This window comes from Ranitomeya variabilis, chromosome 4 (genome assembly GCF_051348905.1).
Source record: "Ranitomeya variabilis isolate aRanVar5 chromosome 4, aRanVar5.hap1, whole genome shotgun sequence".
In the NCBI taxonomy this organism is placed as follows: Eukaryota; Metazoa; Chordata; class Amphibia; order Anura; family Dendrobatidae; genus Ranitomeya; species Ranitomeya variabilis.
Genome location: NC_135235.1, coordinates 235,933,431 through 235,951,365, shown reverse-complemented (window position 1 = coordinate 235,951,365; position 17,935 = coordinate 235,933,431). Strand labels below are relative to the sequence as shown.

The 17,935-nt window shown below is 51.6% G+C and overlaps 1 protein-coding gene across 2 annotated transcripts in view; it reads left to right on the top strand.

Moving 5' to 3' along the window:
- The window catches only part of NBL1 (NBL1, DAN family BMP antagonist), a 56,892-nt gene that overhangs the window by 36,421 nt on the left and 2,536 nt on the right, over positions 1 to 17,935 (top strand). Inside the window, exons 2-4 of one of the 2 annotated variants that reach the window (XM_077260301.1) lie at positions 536 to 655; positions 13,540 to 13,721; positions 15,146 to 15,257. In XM_077260301.1, the coding sequence (XP_077116416.1) occupies positions 13,552 to 13,721; positions 15,146 to 15,257 (282 nt within the window). In that variant the 5' untranslated portion in view covers positions 536 to 655; positions 13,540 to 13,551. The remainder of the gene's footprint in view (positions 1 to 535; positions 656 to 13,539; positions 13,722 to 15,145; positions 15,258 to 17,935) is intronic. The other variant, XM_077260302.1, reaches the window with a different exon arrangement.

Genomic DNA, 17,935 nt, shown 5'->3' with positions numbered 1-17,935 from the left:
CAGCGTAAATGTAAAAAATAACAAACAGTACATACTTGCCTTCTGATGTCCGTCAGGTCCCTTGCCGTCTGCTTCCTGCTCTGACTGAGCTCCGCAAAGTGAAAGTGAAAGTACAGCACAGCGGTGACGTCACCGCTGCGCTCTGCTCTCACTGTACGGCACTCAGAGCAGGAAGCAGACGGCAAGGGACCTGACGGACATCAGAAGGCGAGTATGTACTGTTTGTTATTTTTTACATTTACGCTGGTAACCAGGGTAAACATCGGGTTACTAAGCGCGGCCCTGCGCTTAGTAACCCGATGTTTACCCTGGTTACCCGGGTGCTGCAGGGGGACTTCGGCATCGTTGAAGACAGTTTCAACGATGCCGAAGTCGTTCCCCTGATCGTTGGTCGCTGGAGAGAGCTGTCTGTGTGACAGCTCCCCAGCGACCACACAGCGACTTACCAACGATCACGGCCAGGTCGTATCGCTGGTCGTGATCGTTGGTAAATCGCTATGTGAGACGGGGCCTTTAGTCTCTACTCTTTTCCCAGCGGGCAGCAGTCAGCAGAGTTTTACTGGAGGAGCTGTTTCTATCCAGACCTCCTGATGCACTGGGACATATGGGAACTTTCCCCCCACTAACCTGGTTGCCTGCAATGTCCTGAGAACATGTGAGTGTTACCTTTTCTCATTTAATCCCTTTATTTTATAGTTACATAGTTATTATTAGTTACATAGTTATTAAGGTTGAAGGAAGACTGTAAGTCCATCTAGTTCAACCCATAGCCTAACCTAACATGCCCTAACATGTTGATCCAGGGGAAGGCAAAAAAAACCCATGTGGCAAAGAGTAACTCCACCATGGGGAAAAAAATTCCTTCCCGACTCCACATACGGCAATCAGACTAGTTCCCTGGATCAACGCCTTATCAAGGAATCTAGTGTATATACCCTGTAACATTATACTTTTCCAGAAAGGTATCCAGTCCCCTCTTAAATTTAATTAATGAATCACTCATTACAACATCATACGGCAGAGAGTTCCATAGTCTCACTGCTCTTACAGTAAAGAATCCGCGTCTGTTATTATGCTTAAACCTTCTTTCCTCCAGACGTAGAGGATGCCCCCTTGTCCCTGTCTCAGGTCTATGATTAAAAAGATCATCAGAAAGGTCTTTGTACTGTCCCCTCATATATTTATACATTAACATAAGATCACCCCTTAGTCTTCGTTTTTCCAAACTAAATAGCCCCAAGTGTAATAACCTATCTTGGTATTGCAGACCCCCCAGTCCTCTAATAACCTTGGTCGCTCTTCTCTGCACCCGCTCCAGTTCAGCTATGTCTTTCTTATACACCGGAGACCAGAACTGTGCACAGTATTCTAAGTGTGGTCGAACTAGTGACTTGTATAGAGGTAAAATTATGTTCTCCTCATGAGCATCTATGCCTCTTTTAATACATCCCATTATTTTATTTGCCTTTGTAGCAGCTGCCTGACACTGGCCACTGAATATGAGTTTGTCATCCACCCATACACCCAGGTCTTTTTCATTGACGGTTTTGCCCAGAGTTTTAGAATTAAGCACATAGTTATACATCTTATTACTTCTACCCAAGTGCATGACCTTACATTTATCCCCATTAAAGCTCATTTGCCATTTATCAGCCCAAGCTTCTAGTTTACATAAATCATCCTGTAATATAAAATTGTCTTCCCCTGTATTGATTACCCTGCAGAGTTTAGTGTCATCTGCAAATATTGAAATTCTACTCTGAATGCCCCCTACAAGGTCATTAATAAATATGTTAAAAAGAAGAGGGCCCAATACTGACCCCTGTGGTACCCCACTGCTAACCGTGACCCAGTCCGAGTGTGCTCCATTAATAACCACCCTTTGTTTCCTATCCCTGAGCCAGCTCTCAACCCACTTACATATTTTCCCCTATCCCCATTACTCTCATTTTATGTAACAACCTTTTGTGTGGCACCGTATCAAAAGCTTTGGAAATGTCCATATATACTACGTCCACTGGGTTCCCTTGGTCCAGTCCTGAACTTACCTCTTCATAGAAGCTGATCAAATTAGTCTGACATGAACGGTCCCTAGTAAACCCGTGCTGATACTGGGTCATGAGGTTATTCCTCTTCAGATACTCCAGCATAGCATCCCTTAGAATGCCCTCCAGGATTTTACCCACAGTAGAGGTTAAACTTACTGGCCTATAATTACCGAGTTCAGTTTTTGCCCCTTTTTTGAATATTGGCACCACATTTGCAATACGCCTGTCCTGTGGTACAGACCCTGTTATTATGGAGTCTTTAAAGATTAAAAATAATGGTCTATCAATGACTGTACTTAGTTCCTGCAGTACTCGGGGGTGTATCCCATCCGGGCCCGGAGATTTGTCAATTTTAGTTATTTTTAGACGCCGCTGTACTTCCTGCTGGGTTAAGCAGGTGACATTTAATGGGGAATTTTTATCACTAGTCATTTTGTCTGCCATGGGATTTTCTTTTGTAAATACTGATGAAAAAAAGTCATTTAGCATATTGGCTTTTTCCTCATCCTCATCCACCATTTCACCCAGACTATTTTTAAGGGGGCCAACACTGTCATTTTTTAGTTTCTTACTATTTATATAGTTAAAGAATATTTTGGGATTATTTTTACTCTCTCTGGCAATGAGTCTCTCTGTCTCAATCTTTGCTGCCTTGATTTGCTTTTTACAGAATGTATTTAATTTTCTGTATTTATTTAATGCCTCCTCACTACCTACTTCCTTTAATTCTCTAAATGCTTTCTTTTTGTCCCTTATTGCGCCCCTTACAGCTCTATTTAGCCATATTGGTTTCCTCCTATTTCTAGTATGTTTATTCCCATACGGTATATACTGTGCACAGGTCCTATCCAGGATGCTAATAAACGTCTCCCATTTTCTTTGTGTATTTTTGTGTCTCAGGATATCGTCCCAGTTAATTGCACCAAGATCCTCTCTCATCCGTTGGAAATTTGCCCTCCTGAAGTTTAGTGTCCTTGTCACCCCCCTACTACCCATCTTATTAAAGGTTACATGAAAACTTATTATTTTGTGATCACTATTCCCCAAGTGACCCCCAACCCTTATATTTGATATGCGGTCTGGCCTGTTGGTCTGTTAGGTCTAGCAGTGCCCCCCTCCTTGTTGGGTCCTGAACCAGTTGTGAAAGGTAATTGTCTCTCATAGTTGTCAAAAACCGATTACCTTTGCTGGAACTGCAGGTTTCTGTTCCCCAATCTATTTCAGGGTAGTTGAAGTCCCCCATAATAATGACTTCTCCTTGAGTCGCAGCTTCATCTATTTGCTTTACGAGGATATTCTCCATTGCTTCCATTAGTTTTGGAGATTTATAACAAACCCCTATCAGTAATTTATTTTTTCCCCCTCCCCTTATCTCCACCCACAGAGACTCTACATTTTCATTAGATTCACCTATATTATCACGCAGGATGGGTTTTAAGGTCGATTTTACAAACAGACACACCCCACCCCCTCGCTTATCTGTACGGTCATTTCTGAAAAGGCTATAGCCCTGCAAGTTAACAGCCCAGTCATGGCTCGCATCCAGCCACGTCTCAGATATCCCCACCATGTCATAATTATGCTCCAACAACATTAGTTCTAATTCATCCATTTTGTTGGCGAGGCTTCTGGCATTAGTATACATGCACTTGATGTTACTCTCTGTACCTCTATTCTTTCTTAAATTACTAACTGTTCTAACCCCACCCCCCATGCCACCGCCACCCCCAACTTCCTTATTTGTGCCCAGGTCTCTATCTGCACTATCTTCCCCTCCTATAAAATGAATACCCTCCCCCCCAATCCCTAGTTTAAACACTCCTCCAACCTTCTAACCATTTTCTCCCCCAGCACAGCTGCACCTTCCCCATTGAGGTGCAGCCCGTCCCTAGCGTAGAGCCTGTAGCCAACTGAGAAGTCGGCCCAGTTCTGCAGGAACCCAAACCCCTCCTTCCTACACCAATTCTTGAGCCACTTATTAACCTCCCTAATCTCCCGTTGTCTCTCTGGCGTGGCACGTGGTACAGGCAGTATTTCGGAAAATACCACGTTGGAGGTCCTTGCTTTCAGCTTGCAGCCTAATTCCCTGAAATCATCTTTAAGGACCTTCCACCTACCTCTAACTTTGTCATTTGTGCCAATGTGCACCATGACCGCTGGGTCCTCACCAGCCCCTCCCAGTAATCTGTCCACCCGATCAGCGATGTGTCGGACTCGAGCGCCAGGTAGGCAGCACACCGTCCGACGATCCCTGTCTTTGTGACAGATTGCCCTATCTGTTCCCCTAATAATTGAGTCCCCCACTACCAGCACCTGTCTGGCCTGCCCTGCTCTCCTTTTTCCCTCCTTACTGGAGCAGTCACTCCTCCGGCTTTCAGAGGACATGCCTGGCTGCAGCAGTGCTACCCCTGTACTGGCACCCCCCTCATCTGCCAACTTAGCAAACTTATTGCGGTGTGCCAGATCAGGACTAGCCTCCCTGGCACTCTTCCCTCTACCCCGCCTTCTATCTGTCACCCAGCTAACTGCCACACTGTCCTGCAGCTCCATTAATTACCTTGTATATTTCAATTGTCTCTTTTGTAACATCCTTGTAATATTTTTCTATAAACACTGCCTTATCTTCGGAGTAAAATATCTAAAGTACTAGTTTCGTTCTTCATGCTCTAAAACGTACCCTAAGTCTTCTGAAGGGAATTACGCTACTGTTTTGGGTTAGCTTCGGACCCGTTTAATCGAAGCTGGTGGCAGCATATCGTGTTCGGGGCCTTTGGGTGTTGTTGTAGCGACTGCGGCATTGATAATTATTGTTCCTGCCTGTGTGGGAGTATTTATTTCGCCTCGCTGCAGCGTGCCCAATAGCCAGTACATAGCAGGCAGCCTTTCTGGCGACTAATTACCCTAGGTGCAGTACCTACTCTGACCTGAGAGTAAGGAAGGGGGGCCAGAGAGCTGCAAGTTTCAAGTGGAACTGTAAGCGGGATATACATAAATCCCTGCAGTTCATGGTATATTGAAGAGCAGTGGGATACCTAAAATAAGCCCCTGCTGTAAACTAGGAGGTCAATAGCCTTGTGTGGGTTTTTCATCACATTGTAGCAGTGGAGGGTTACCCAAGATAAGCCTCCTGCACATGTAATAGCCGTCTGTGGGTCTAAACTCCCCCGATCCGTGACGTAGTGGTGACTGTCACGGTGGGAAACGTGACAAATTGGTGGCAGCGGTGAGGATTCATGACAAATTGGTGGCAGCGGTGTGGATTCATGACAGGCTCCCAGTCTTCCGTTCAAAGTAGTGTGTCCGGCTCCCTGTCTCCCGTTCCCAGTGGTGTGTACGTCTCCCAGTGTCCCCTTCCCAGTGGTGTGTAAGGCTCCCAGTCTACTGTTCCCAGTAGTGTGTACGGCTCCCAGTCTCCCGTTCCCAGTAGTGTGTAAGGCTCCCAGTCTCCCGTTCCCAGTAGTGTGTACGGCTCCCAGTCTTCCGTTCCCAGTAGTGTGTACGGCTCCCAGTCTCCCATTCCCAGTAGTGTGTATGGCTCCCAGTCTCCAATTCCCAGTGGTGTGTACAGCTCCCAGTCTCCCGTTCTCAGTGGTGTGTCCGGCTCCCAGTCTCCTGTTCCCAGTAGTGTGTACTGCTCCCAGTCTCCCATTCCCAGTGGTGTGTACGGCTCCCAGTCTCCCGTTCCCAGTGATGTGTACGTCTCCTAGTCTCCCATTCCCAGTGATGTGTACGGCTCCCAGTCACCCGATCCCAATGGTGTGTCCGGCTCCCAGTCTCCCGTTCCAAATATCCCGTTCCCAATGGTGTGTACGGATTCCAGTCTCCCGATCCCAGTGGTGTGTCCGGCTCCCAGTCTCCTGCCCCTAGTCTCCCATTCGCAGTCTCCCGTTCCCAGCCTCCCGTTCTCAGTGGTGTGTACGGCTCCCAGTCTCCCGCTCCCAGTAGTGTGTACGCCTCCCAGTCTCCCATTCCCAGTGTTGTTTACGGCTCCCAGTCTCCTGTTCCCAGTGGTGTGTACGGCTCCCAGTCTTCCATTCCCAGTAGTGTGTCCGGCTCCCAGTCTCTCATTCCCAGTGGTGCCTACGGCTCCCATTCCCAGTGGTGTCTACAGCTCCCAGTCTCCCGTTCCCAGTAGTATGTACGGCTCCCAGTCTCCCATTCCCAGTAGTGTGTACGGCTCCAAGTCTCCCGTTCCCAGTAGTGTGTACGGCTCCCAGTCTCCAATTCCCAGTGGTGTGTACGGCTCCCAGTCTCCAATTCCCAGTGGTGTGTACGGCTCCCAGTCTCCCATTCCCAGTGGTGTGTACTGCTCCCAGACTCCCATTCCTAATGGTGTGTACAGCTCCCAGTGTTCTGTTCTCAGTTGTGTGTACAGCTCCCAGTCTCCCATTCCCAGTGGTGTGTACTGCTCCCAGACTCCCATTCCTAATGGTGTGTACGGCTCCCAGTGTTTTGTTACCAGTGGTTTGTCCAGCTCCCAGTCTCCCATTCCCAGTGGTGTGTACGGCTCCCAGTCTCTCTTTCCCAGTGATGTGTATGGCTCCCAGTCACCCGATCCCAGTGGTGTGTCCGGCTCCCAGTCTCCCATTCCCAATCTCCCGTTCCCAGTGGTGTGTCCGGCTCCCAGTCTCCCGATCCCAGTGGTGGGTCCGGCTCCCAGTCTCCCGTTCTCAGTGGTGTATGCGGCTCCCAGTCTCCCGTTCCCAGTGGTGTGTACGGCTCCCAGTCTCCCGTTCCCAGTGGTGTGTCCGGCTCCCAGTCTCCTGTTCCTAGTAGTGTGTATGGCTCCCAGTCTCCCGTTTCCACTGGTTTGTCCAGCTCCCAGTCTCCCGTTCCCAGTGGTGTGTACGGCTCCAAGTCTCCCGTTCCCAGTGGTGTGTACGGCTCCCAGTCTCCCGTTCCCAGTGGTGTGTGCGGCTCCCAGTCTCCCGTTCCCAGTGGTGTGTGCGGCTCCCAGTCTCCCGTTCCCAGTGGTGCGTACGGCTCCCAGTCTCCCGTTCCCAATGGTGTGTACAGCTCCCAGTCTCCCGTTCCCAGTAGTGTGTACGGCTCCCAGTCTCCCCTTCCCAGTGGTGTGTACGGCTCCCAGTCTCCCCTTCCCAGTGGTGTGTACGGCTCCCAGTGTTCTGTTCTCAGTGATGTGTACGGCTCCCAGTCACCCGATCCCAGTGGTGTGTCCGGCTCCCAGTCTCCCGTTCCCAATCTCCCGTTCCCTGTGGTGTGTATGGCTCCCAGTTTCTTGCTCCTAGTCTCCCGTTCCCAGTCTCCCGTTCCCAGCCTCCCGTTCTCAGTGGTGTGTGCGGCTCCCAGTCTCCCGTTCCCATTGGTGTGTACGGCTCCCAGTCTCCCGTTCCCAGTACTGTGTACGGCTCCCAGTCTCCCCTTCCCAGTGGTGTGTACGGCTCCCAGTCTCCCCTTCCCAGTGGTGTGTACGGCTCCCAGTGTTCTGTTCTCAGTGATGTGTACGGCTCCCAGTCACCCGATCCCAGTGGTGTGTCCGGCTCCCAGTCTCCCGTTCCCAATCTCCCGTTCCCAGTGGTGTGTACGGCTCCCAGTTTCTTGCTCCTAGTCTCCCGTTCCCAGTCTCCCGTTCCCAGCCTCCCGTTCTCAGTGGTGTGTGCGGCTCCCAGTCTCCCGTTCCCATTGGTGTGTACGGCTCCCAGTCTCCCCTTCCCAGTGGTGTGTACGGCTCCCAGTCTCCTGTTCCCAGTGGTGTATCCGGCTCCCAATCTCCTGTTCCCAGTAGTGTGTACGGCTCCCAGTCTCCTGTTCCCAGTAGTGTGTACGGCTCCCAGTCTCCTGTTCCCAGTGGTGTGTTCGGCTCCCAATCTCCTGTTCCCAGTAGTGTGTACGGCTCCCAGTCTCCTGTTCCCAGTGGTGTGTACGGCTCCCAGTCTCCCGTTCCGAGAATTTTAGTGTAGGTGATGTAACTCAGATGAGGCCTGTGCTGTGCAGTGGACAGGAACTATTGTCCGATGTTGTCAGCCATTCGTTCTGGAATGTTCTGCCACTTCTGATTAAGTACATTTATGTCGGCTCATAGACGCCTGGCTAGTAAAGTTCCCTTCAAATCCAGACAGTGCCGTGTAGAACTCTGGACCACCTTATTCCTAATGACCCACATTATGCTGGGCCTTGTAGTTCCGGGGCAGCTGGCGATCTACACCTGGTTCCGCCGCGGACACTGAGGGGTTAAGCGCGTTCTGCTCCTGGGGAGACATCAGTAGATGGAGAGATAGGAGCCGCTTCATGAGAAGCCAAAGAGAAGAATTCTTCCCTGAGGCTGCGACATTCCTGTCAATGAGAGGAGGCGCCAAGGTGAAGGTGAAGGGAGTGTGCGCCAATTACTGCGCCACCTGGACACAGCAGGGGCCCGGGGCCACAACACAGCCATCACCCGTGCTGTATCTAATCCTCTCCTGTGTGATTCCATCTGCTCAGCTGTGTATTTAATCCTATCCTGTGTGATACTGACTGCTGAGCCGTGTATCTAATCCTCTCCTGTGTGATTCCACCAGCTGAGCCGTGTATCTAATCCTCTCATGTGTGATACTGTTTGCTGAGTCGTGTATCTAATCCTCTCCTGTGTGATACTGACTGCTGAGCCGTGTATCTAATCCTCTCCTGTGTGATACTGTCTGCTGAGCCGTGTATCTAATCCTTTCCTGTGTGATTCTGCCCGCTGAGCCGCGTCTTGTCCTTCTTGTGATGCGCACTACTCACCCCATCATTGCCCGCGGCTCCTGTGATTATGGTTGCTGGGTTTTCTCTCTCGGTGGCCGCGGTGTCGTTATTTTCTGCGCTGTTATCTGTGGCACGTTGTTCGCGGTGGAGACACAGATGCGGAGTTTGCACAGATTTGTTTCCCTCGTTAGCGGGATGTCACGGCTGATCATTGCTCACACTGCAGAGAGCGACAGAGTGCGAGCTCCTGTGCTGAGCGATGCGCCGCCCCCCCGCGCTGAGCCATGTGCCGCCCCCTAGCTGAGCTATGTGCCGCCCCCGATCTGAGTGATGCGCCGCCCCCACGCTGAGCCATGTGCCGCCCCCGAGCTGAGCCATGAGCCGACCCCGAGCTGAGCCATGTGCCGCCCCCGAGCTGAGCCATGAGCCGCCCCCGAGCTGAGCCATGTGCCGCCCCCGAGCTGAGCGATGCGCCGCCCCCGCGCTGAGCCATGAGCCGCCCCCGCGCTGAGCCATGAGCCGCCCCTGCGCTGAGCCATGTGCCGTATCTGTGCTGAGCCATGAGCCGCCCCCGCGCTGAGCCATGAGCTGCCCCCGCGCTGAGCCATGTGCCGTATCTGTGCTGAGCCATGTGCCGCTCCTGCACCCATCGGTTCTCCCTCTCTGACCCCATTGTGCCCGAAATATAAACACCAAAAATATGTGATAAGGCGACAATGTTCATGACTAGAACAATAATTCCAGTGTACAGATATAAAAGTGTTCACGTCACAAACAAAGCCGCCAACTAGATGGTTGATTGTCAGTGGAGCAATTCTGATCACTGCTTAACGATTCATATAACCAGATCATTTGGAAAAATGAGTATTCTTATCAGAGTAGAAAAAAGAAACAATATAAACTACAACAGCTACAGTGACCGAATACCAGCAGCAAATATCAGAAAAATACAATGCGGGTCCTCAATGGGGACTGATGACAGTAGAGTCGTCAGGTCCACATATTCCCAGAGTGATATAGCCACGTGTCTAACATGGAGCGCATTAGAAACCTGGGAGCAAAGATGCCACAAATATTGAATTATTAGGCATCCACAGGGACTGGACCATTTTTTGGGGTGTGAAACCTTTCCCCTGATGAACCCCTAGAATAAGGGGAGAAATGGAATTTCATGTATCAGGACTTCACCGTTACACACGATAAGAATCATTACATTTACTCTGGGAATATATGGACCTGACGACTGTGCTGTTATCTGTACTGTGTGTTCTACTCTAATAAGAAGGTAGGTAAAGTGGGTGAGACTGATATAGGGCGAGTCCCGCTGCCCCCTCCCCGCTCTGTAACGCTATTAGACCTTTTAGCCCCTCCATTTTATGGTATTAAAATAAAAATTATCAATAGTATGGGGTCTCTAAGTTTTTTTGTTTTTCATCTCCTTGTATATACATTATCAGGAGTGTAACGGCAATAAGTGCAGGGGTTGCAATCGCTCCCGGGCCCTGGAGCCTAGGGGGCCCAAAAGGGCTATTGGCCAATGTGAAAATACCAATGTTACTAAAGGTTTGTAATAATTGGGGGCCCTGTTAGAACTTTTGTATTGGGGCCCACGAGCTTCACGTTACAGCACTGTATATTATATATGGCACAATGGCGTTCATTCACAGATTAGTGCTGATCTTCTGCACTCAGTGTCTGCCTGTCCAGTCCTGTTACCTACAGGAGCGCAGTGAAGTGCAGAGGAACACAATCAGGTCACCCGGGGTCAGCGGATTGGGGAGAAGAAACACCATACAGCACAGGAAACAGGAACCAATGTACAAGGACCTCTGCTGGATATGGCTGGGATTACCATCCATGCTGAAAGTGTAACAGTAGCATTATACCGCCACTCACCATAAAACTACTATAATACTGCCCCTATGTACAAGAATATAACTACTATAATACTGCCCTCTATATACAAGAATATAACTACTATAATACTGCCTCCTATGTACAAGAATATAACTACTATAATACTGCCCCTATGTACAGGAATATAACTACTATAATACTGCTCCTATGTACAAGAATATAACAACTATAATACTGCCCCTATATACAAGAATATAACTACTACAATACTGCCCCTATATACAAGAATATAACTGCTATAATACTGCTCCTATGTACAAGAATATAACTACTATAATACTGCCCCTATGTACAAGAATCTAACTACTATAATACTGCTCCTATATACAAGAATATAACTACTATAATACTGCTCCTATGTACAAGAATCTAACTACTATAATACTGCTCCTATATACAAGAATATAACTACTATAATACTGCACCTATGTACAAGAATCTAACTACTATAATACTGCTCCTATATACAAGAATATAACTACTATAATACTGCTCCTATATACAAGAATATAACTATTATAATACTGCCCCCTATATACAAGAATATAACTACTATAATACTGCCCCTATGTACAAGAATATAACTACTATAATACTGCCCCTATGGTAAGATTGCTCTCACTGAGTGTATTGGGGGACACTCGCTTGGCACGGGATAACGTAGTCAGGCACGATTTTTCGCTTGAACACAGTCTATATGGTATATTAAAGTGTCATAAACCGGGTTGTGCACAGTTCAGTATTTACATTTCACGAAACACAACAGTCACCAACTGGTGATATTAACTTGCAGCTTTATCTTACACTTCATTTAAGGCTTTGACTCACGGACACTAAACATGCTGGACCTCTCACTTCGCCCAGTTACCATGGGTGTCCGTACGCCGTACAGTTCACCAACGTCCCAAGTCACATACAGCACATATGACACTGGGTCGCGGACTCTAAATACGCCGAACCTCACTCCGTTCAGTTGCCGTGGGAGACCACACAGTTCATAGATCATCACAAGCACCAACAGTCTGTATAGTACCTGACGGGAGCTCCTGCTCCACCTGCTGACTCCTTGTCAGTCCACTCCTCCGGGTAAGCTGCCTCACAGGGATCACCAACTTTCCTGGCCGGCACACATTAGTCAGTCCAGTAATCCTAAAAGAAGCCCTAAGAGCTACCAAAGGGCAGTTCCCGTCAGCCAGTACATATAAACCGAAAAAAAGCCGAACAACCACTAAGTGCGGCACTGGATACTATATATGACTGAACAAATGAAACATCAATTGTAACCATATACATAAGATCCAGACCAGGCCCACCGAAGGACTATAGCTTCCCCACACAGTAGCTGTCACTGGCTCTGCAGATCCCGGTCCTCACCTCGTGCTATTCAGGGATCCGGTCCTACTCCCAGGACCTCCCAACACCCAGGTTACACAGGATCACACAGGTGGCCAGTCCGGGTACTATTCAGGACGTCCATCCCCAGCTGGGACCGTCCAATACCCAGGTCACCAGTAGCAAAGTCCCACCATGTGCTCTTCAGGATTCCTACTCCCAGGAAATCCAACACATACTTCCAGGACCTTCACCACTCAGGTCCAAACACTGGAACCACACAGGACCATAGAGGAACATGTGACCCACACCCTGGTCACATTATATACCCTTAACCACTCCCACAGGTGGGAGTGTGGATGTGTGGCTAGTTTGTCCTGCCCATCTCACACAACTAGCCTAGTAAGTCTCCCTTGACTATTATACAACACTACACCAACTCTTGAGGGACTACAGGTCCCAGAACAACCACATTACATTAGACTTACCACGCAGACTCCCTCTGCGACACATCGGCCATTCACAACAATGCCAGTCACTGTTCCACCACCATTATCACAACAGATATGCCTCCATGCATATCCCAAGGAGCACACACAGCGCCCCCTAGCTGCCACAGGGGTCACTGCACCACACTATGTACAAGAATATAACTACTATAATACTGCTCCTATATACAAGTCTATAACTACTATAATACTGCACCTATGTACAAGAATATAACTACTATAATCCAGCTCCTATCTACAAGAATATAACTACTATAATCCGGCTCCTATGTACAAGAATATAACTACTATAATACTGCTCCTATATACAAGTATATAACTACTATAATACTGCACCTATGTACAAGAATATAACTACTATAATACCGCCCTTATATACAGGAATATAACTACTATAATACTGTCCCTATATACAAGAATATAACTACTATAATACCGCCCTTATATACAGGAATATAACTACTATAATACTGCCTCTATGTACAAGAATATAACTACTAAAATACTGCTCCTATGTACAAGAATATAACTACTATAATACCGCCCTTATATACAGGAATATAACTACTATAATAATGTCCCTATGTACAAGAATATAGCTACTATAATACTGCCCCTATGTACAAGAATATAACTACTATAATACTGTCCCTATGTACAAGAATATAACTACTATACTACCGCCCTTGTATACAGGAATATAACTACTATAATACTGCCTCTATGTACAAGAATATAACTACTAAAATACTGCTCCTATGTACAAGAATATAACTACTATAATACCGCCCTTATATACAGGAATATAACTACTATAATAATGTCCCTATGTACAAGAATATAGCTACTATAATACTGCCCCTATGTACAAGAATATAACTACTATAATACTGTCCCTATGTACAAGAATATAACTACTATAATACTGCCCCTATGTACATGAATATAACTACTATAATACCGCCCTTATATACAGGAATATCACTGCTATAATTCTGCTTCCAGACTGATTTGCACAATGATGTTCTCTTCTGTGGTTTTCTCTCCAGTTCTAGGTGTCGATGATGATCCGGTTCCTGATTGGCTTCCTTCTTCCAGCTGGGGTCTTCGCCGCTCCTTCCCCCATTAATAGGTTGGCGCTTTTCCCTGATAAGAGTGCCTGGTGTGAGGCTAAGAACATCACACAAATTGTGGGGCACAGCGGCTGCGAGTCCAAGTCTATCCAGAATAGGTAAGTGACCCCGAGGTGTGAGCTGCTGGTCGTGCTCCTGTACTCCGGTCACATCCAGAGCTGTAGACACCTGTGCAGTGTTGTTAGGGCCACTCAGCATGTAGGGGGCGCTCTGTGTGTGTGAGGAGCGCTCTGTGTGTGCGGGGGGCGCTCTGTGTGCGGGGGGCGCTCTTTGTGTGTAGGGGGTGCTCTGTGTGCGGGGGGCGCTCTGTGTGCGGGGGGCGCTCTGTGTGTGTAGGGGGCGCTCTGTGTGCGGGGGGCGCACTGTGTGCGGGGGGGGGCGCTCTGTGTTTGCAGGGGGTGCTCTGTGTTCGGGGGGCGCTCTGTGTGCAGGGGGCGCTCTGTGTGTAGGGGGCGCTCTGTGTGCGGGGGGCGCTCTGTGTGCGGGGGGCTCTCTCTGTGTGTAGGGGGCGCTCTGTGTGCGGGAGGGCGCTGTGTGCAGGGGGCGCTCTGTGTGCGGGGGGCGCTCTGTGTGCGGGGGGCGCTCTGTGTGTGCAGGGGGTGCTCTGTCCGGGGGGCGCTCTGTGTGCGGGGGGACGCCCTGTGTGCAGAAGGTACCATGTGTGCGGGGGGCTCTCTGTGTGCGGGGGGCCCTCTGTGTGCGGGGGGCGCTCTGTGTGCGGGGGGCGCTCTGTGTGCGGGGGGCGCTCTGTGTGTGTAGGGGGCGCTCTCTGTGTGTAGGGGGTGCTCTGTGTGTAGGGGGCCCTCTGTGTGCGGGGGGCGCTCTGTGTGCAGGGGGTGCTCTGTGTGTAGGGGGCCCTCTGTGTGTGGGGGGCCCTCTGTGTGCGGGGGGCGCTCTGTGTGTAGGGGGTGCTCTGTATCCAGGGGGCGCTCTGTGTAGGGGGCGCTCTGTGTGTGGGGGGCGCTCTGTGTGTAGGGGGCACTCTGTGTGCGGGGGACACTCTGTGTGTGCAGGGGGCGCTCTGTGTGCGGGGGCGCTCTGTGTGCAGGGGGCGCTCTGTGTGCAGGGGGCGCTCTGTGTGCGGGGGGCGCTCTGTGTGTAGGGGGTGCTCTGTATCCAGGGGGCGCTCTGTGTGTAGGGGGCGCTCTGTGTGCGGGGGGCGCTCTGTGTGTAGGGGGCGCTCTGTGTGCGGGGGGCGCTCTGTGTGTAGGGGGTGCTCTGTGTGTGGGGGGCGCTCTGTGTGCGGGGGGCGCTCTGTGTGCAGGGGGCGCTCTGTGTGCGGGTGGCGCTCTGTGTGTAGGGGGCGCTCTGTGTGCGGGGGGCGCTCTGTGTGTAGGGGGCGCTCTGTGTCCGGGGGGGGCGCTCTGTGTGTGCAGGGGGTGCTCTGTGTGCAGGGGGCGCTCTGTGTGTGGGGGGCGCTCTGTGCGGGGGCGCTCTGTGTGTAGGGGGCGCTCTCTGTGCATGCTCAGGAGGCTTCTCTTGTCGCAGATGCTGACCTCATATTTGCTCTTTTCGCTTTCAGGGCCTGCCTGGGTCAGTGCTTCAGTTACAGCGTCCCCAACACGTTTCCGCAGTCAACAGAGTCCCTGGTGCACTGCGACTCCTGCATGCCAGCCAAGTCCATGTGGGACGTGGTGAGTGTCACCTATTGTGGGGATGTCAACCACTACCAAAGCCCCCCACTATCAGAAGAAAAATATATACATATGGCCATGCCCTGTAAGGGGAACCTGTCCCCAGGTGTAAACCATTCCCACCCGCCAGAGCCAGAGCCTTCTGAACTGATAGTCATTACTCCGCAGTAGTGCTGCGTACCTAACATGGCGCCTACTAGGAGCCTCCTGCGAGTTACGAGTCCCTCCAGGTGTCCTATGAGCTAGAGCTCCTCTCCACTCCTTACATCATCTGTGATCTCGTGCTGCCGAGTGCAGAGCGTCGTCCATTACATAGGTCGAGGTCCCGCTTATCTTCTCTGCGTCGTTCCTTTCTAACCCGGACGTTAGAGCGACACCCAGAACTGAAACAGGTTCTCTGCCAACAGGAGGAAAGATGGAGAGCGCGGGCGCCGGTCCTGTTCTGCTGCGCACAATACAAAACTATTACAGTTCCCTGTGTGACCCACAACACGCTGACACAGCAGGAGGCAGGGAGGGTCGGGTAATGCCCAGCGGACACTTGGAGGGTCGGGTAATGCCCAGCGGACACTTGGAGGGTCGGGTAATGCCCAGCGGACACTTGGAGGGTCGGGTAATGCCCAGCGGACACTTGGAGGGTCGGGTAATGCCCAGCGGACACTTGGAGGGTCGGGTAATGCCCAGGCGACACTTGGAAGGTCAGGTAATGCCCAGGCGACACTTGGAGGGTCGGGTAATGCCCAGCGGACACTTGGAGGGTCGGGTAATGCCCAGCGGACACTTGGAGGGTCGTATAATGCCCAGCGGACACTTGGAGGGTCGGGTAATGTCCAGCGGACACTTGGAGGGTCGTATAATGCCCAGCGGACACTTGGAGGGTCGGGTAATGCCCAGCGGACACTAGGACAGTTGGGTAATGTCCAGCGGACACTTGGAGGGTCGGGTAATGCCCAGCGGACACTTGGAGGGTCGGGTAAGGCCCAGCGCACACTTGGAGGGTCGGGTAATGCCCAGCGGACACTTGGGGGGTCGGGTAATGCCCAGCGGACACTTGGAGGGTCGGGTAATGCCCAGCGGACACTTGGAGGGTCGGGTAATGCCCAGCGGACACTTGGAGGGTCGGGTAATGCCCAGCGGACACTTGGAGGGTCGGGTAATGCCCAGCGGACACTTGGAGGATCAGGTAATGCCCAGCGGACACTTGGGGGGTCGGGTAATGCCCAGCGGACTCTTGGAGGGTCGGGTAATGCCCAGCGGACACTTGGAGGGTCGGGTAATGCCCAGCAGACACTTGGAGGGTCGGGTGATGCCCAGCGGACACTTGAAGGGTCGGGTAATGTCCAGCGGACACTTGGAGGGTCGGGTAATGCCCAGCGGACACTAGGACGGTTGGGTAATGTCCAGCGGACACTTGGAGGGTCGGGTAATGCCCAGCGGACACTTGGAGGGTCGGGTAAGGCCCAGCGCACACTTGGAGGGTCGGGTAATGCCCAGCGGACACTTGGGGGGTCGGGTAATGCCCAGCGGACACTTGGAGGGTCGGGTAATGCCCAGCGGACACTTGGAGGGTCGGGTAATGCCCAGCGGACACTTGGAGGGTCGGGTAATGCCAAGCGGACACTTGGAGGGTCGGGTAATGCCCAGCGGACACTTGGAGGATCAGGTAATGCCCAGCGGACACTTGGGGGGTCGGGTAATGCCCAGCGGACTCTTGGAGGGTCGGGTAATGCCCAGCGGACACTTGGAGGGTCGGGTAATGCCCAGCGGACACTTGGAGGGTCGGGTAATGCCCAGCGGACACTTGGAGGGTCGGGTAATGCCCAGCGGACACTTGGAGGGTCGGGTAATGCCCAGCGGACACTTGGAGGGTCGGGTAATGCCCAGCGGACACTTGGAGGATCAGGTAATGCCCAGCGGACACTTGGGGGGTCGGGTAATGCCCAGCGGACTCTTGGAGGGTCGGGTAATGCCCAGCGGACACTTGGAGGGTCGGGTAATGCCCAGCAGACACTTGGAGGGTCGGGTGATGCCCAGCGGACACTTGAAGGGTCGGGTAATGTCCAGCGGACACTTGGAGGGTCGGGTAATGCCCAGCGGACACTAGGACGGTTGGGTAATGTCCAGCGGACACTTGGAGGGTCGGGTAATGCCCAGCGGACACTTGGAGGGTCGGGTAAGGCCCAGCGCACACTTGGAGGGTCGGGTAATGCCCAGCGGACACTTGGGGGGTCGGGTAATGCCCAGCGGACACTTGGAGGGTCGGGTAATGCCCAGCGGACACTTGGAGGGTCGGGTAATGCCCAGCGGACACTTGGAGGGTCGGGTAATGCCCAGCGGACACTTGGAGGGTCGGGTAATGCCCAGGCGACACTTGGAAGGTCAGGTAATGCCCAGGCGACACTTGGAGGGTCGGGTAATGCCCAGCGGACACTTGGAGGGTCGGGTAATGCCCAGCGGACACTTGGAGGGTCGTATAATGCCCAGCGGACACTTGGAGGGTCGGGTAATGTCCAGCGGACACTTGGAGGGTCGTATAATGCCCAGCGGACACTTGGAGGGTCGGGTAATGCCCAGCGGACACTAGGACAGTTGGGTAATGTCCAGCGGACACTTGGAGGGTCGGGTAATGCCCAGCGGACACTTGGAGGGTCGGGTAATGCCCAGCGGACACTTGGAGG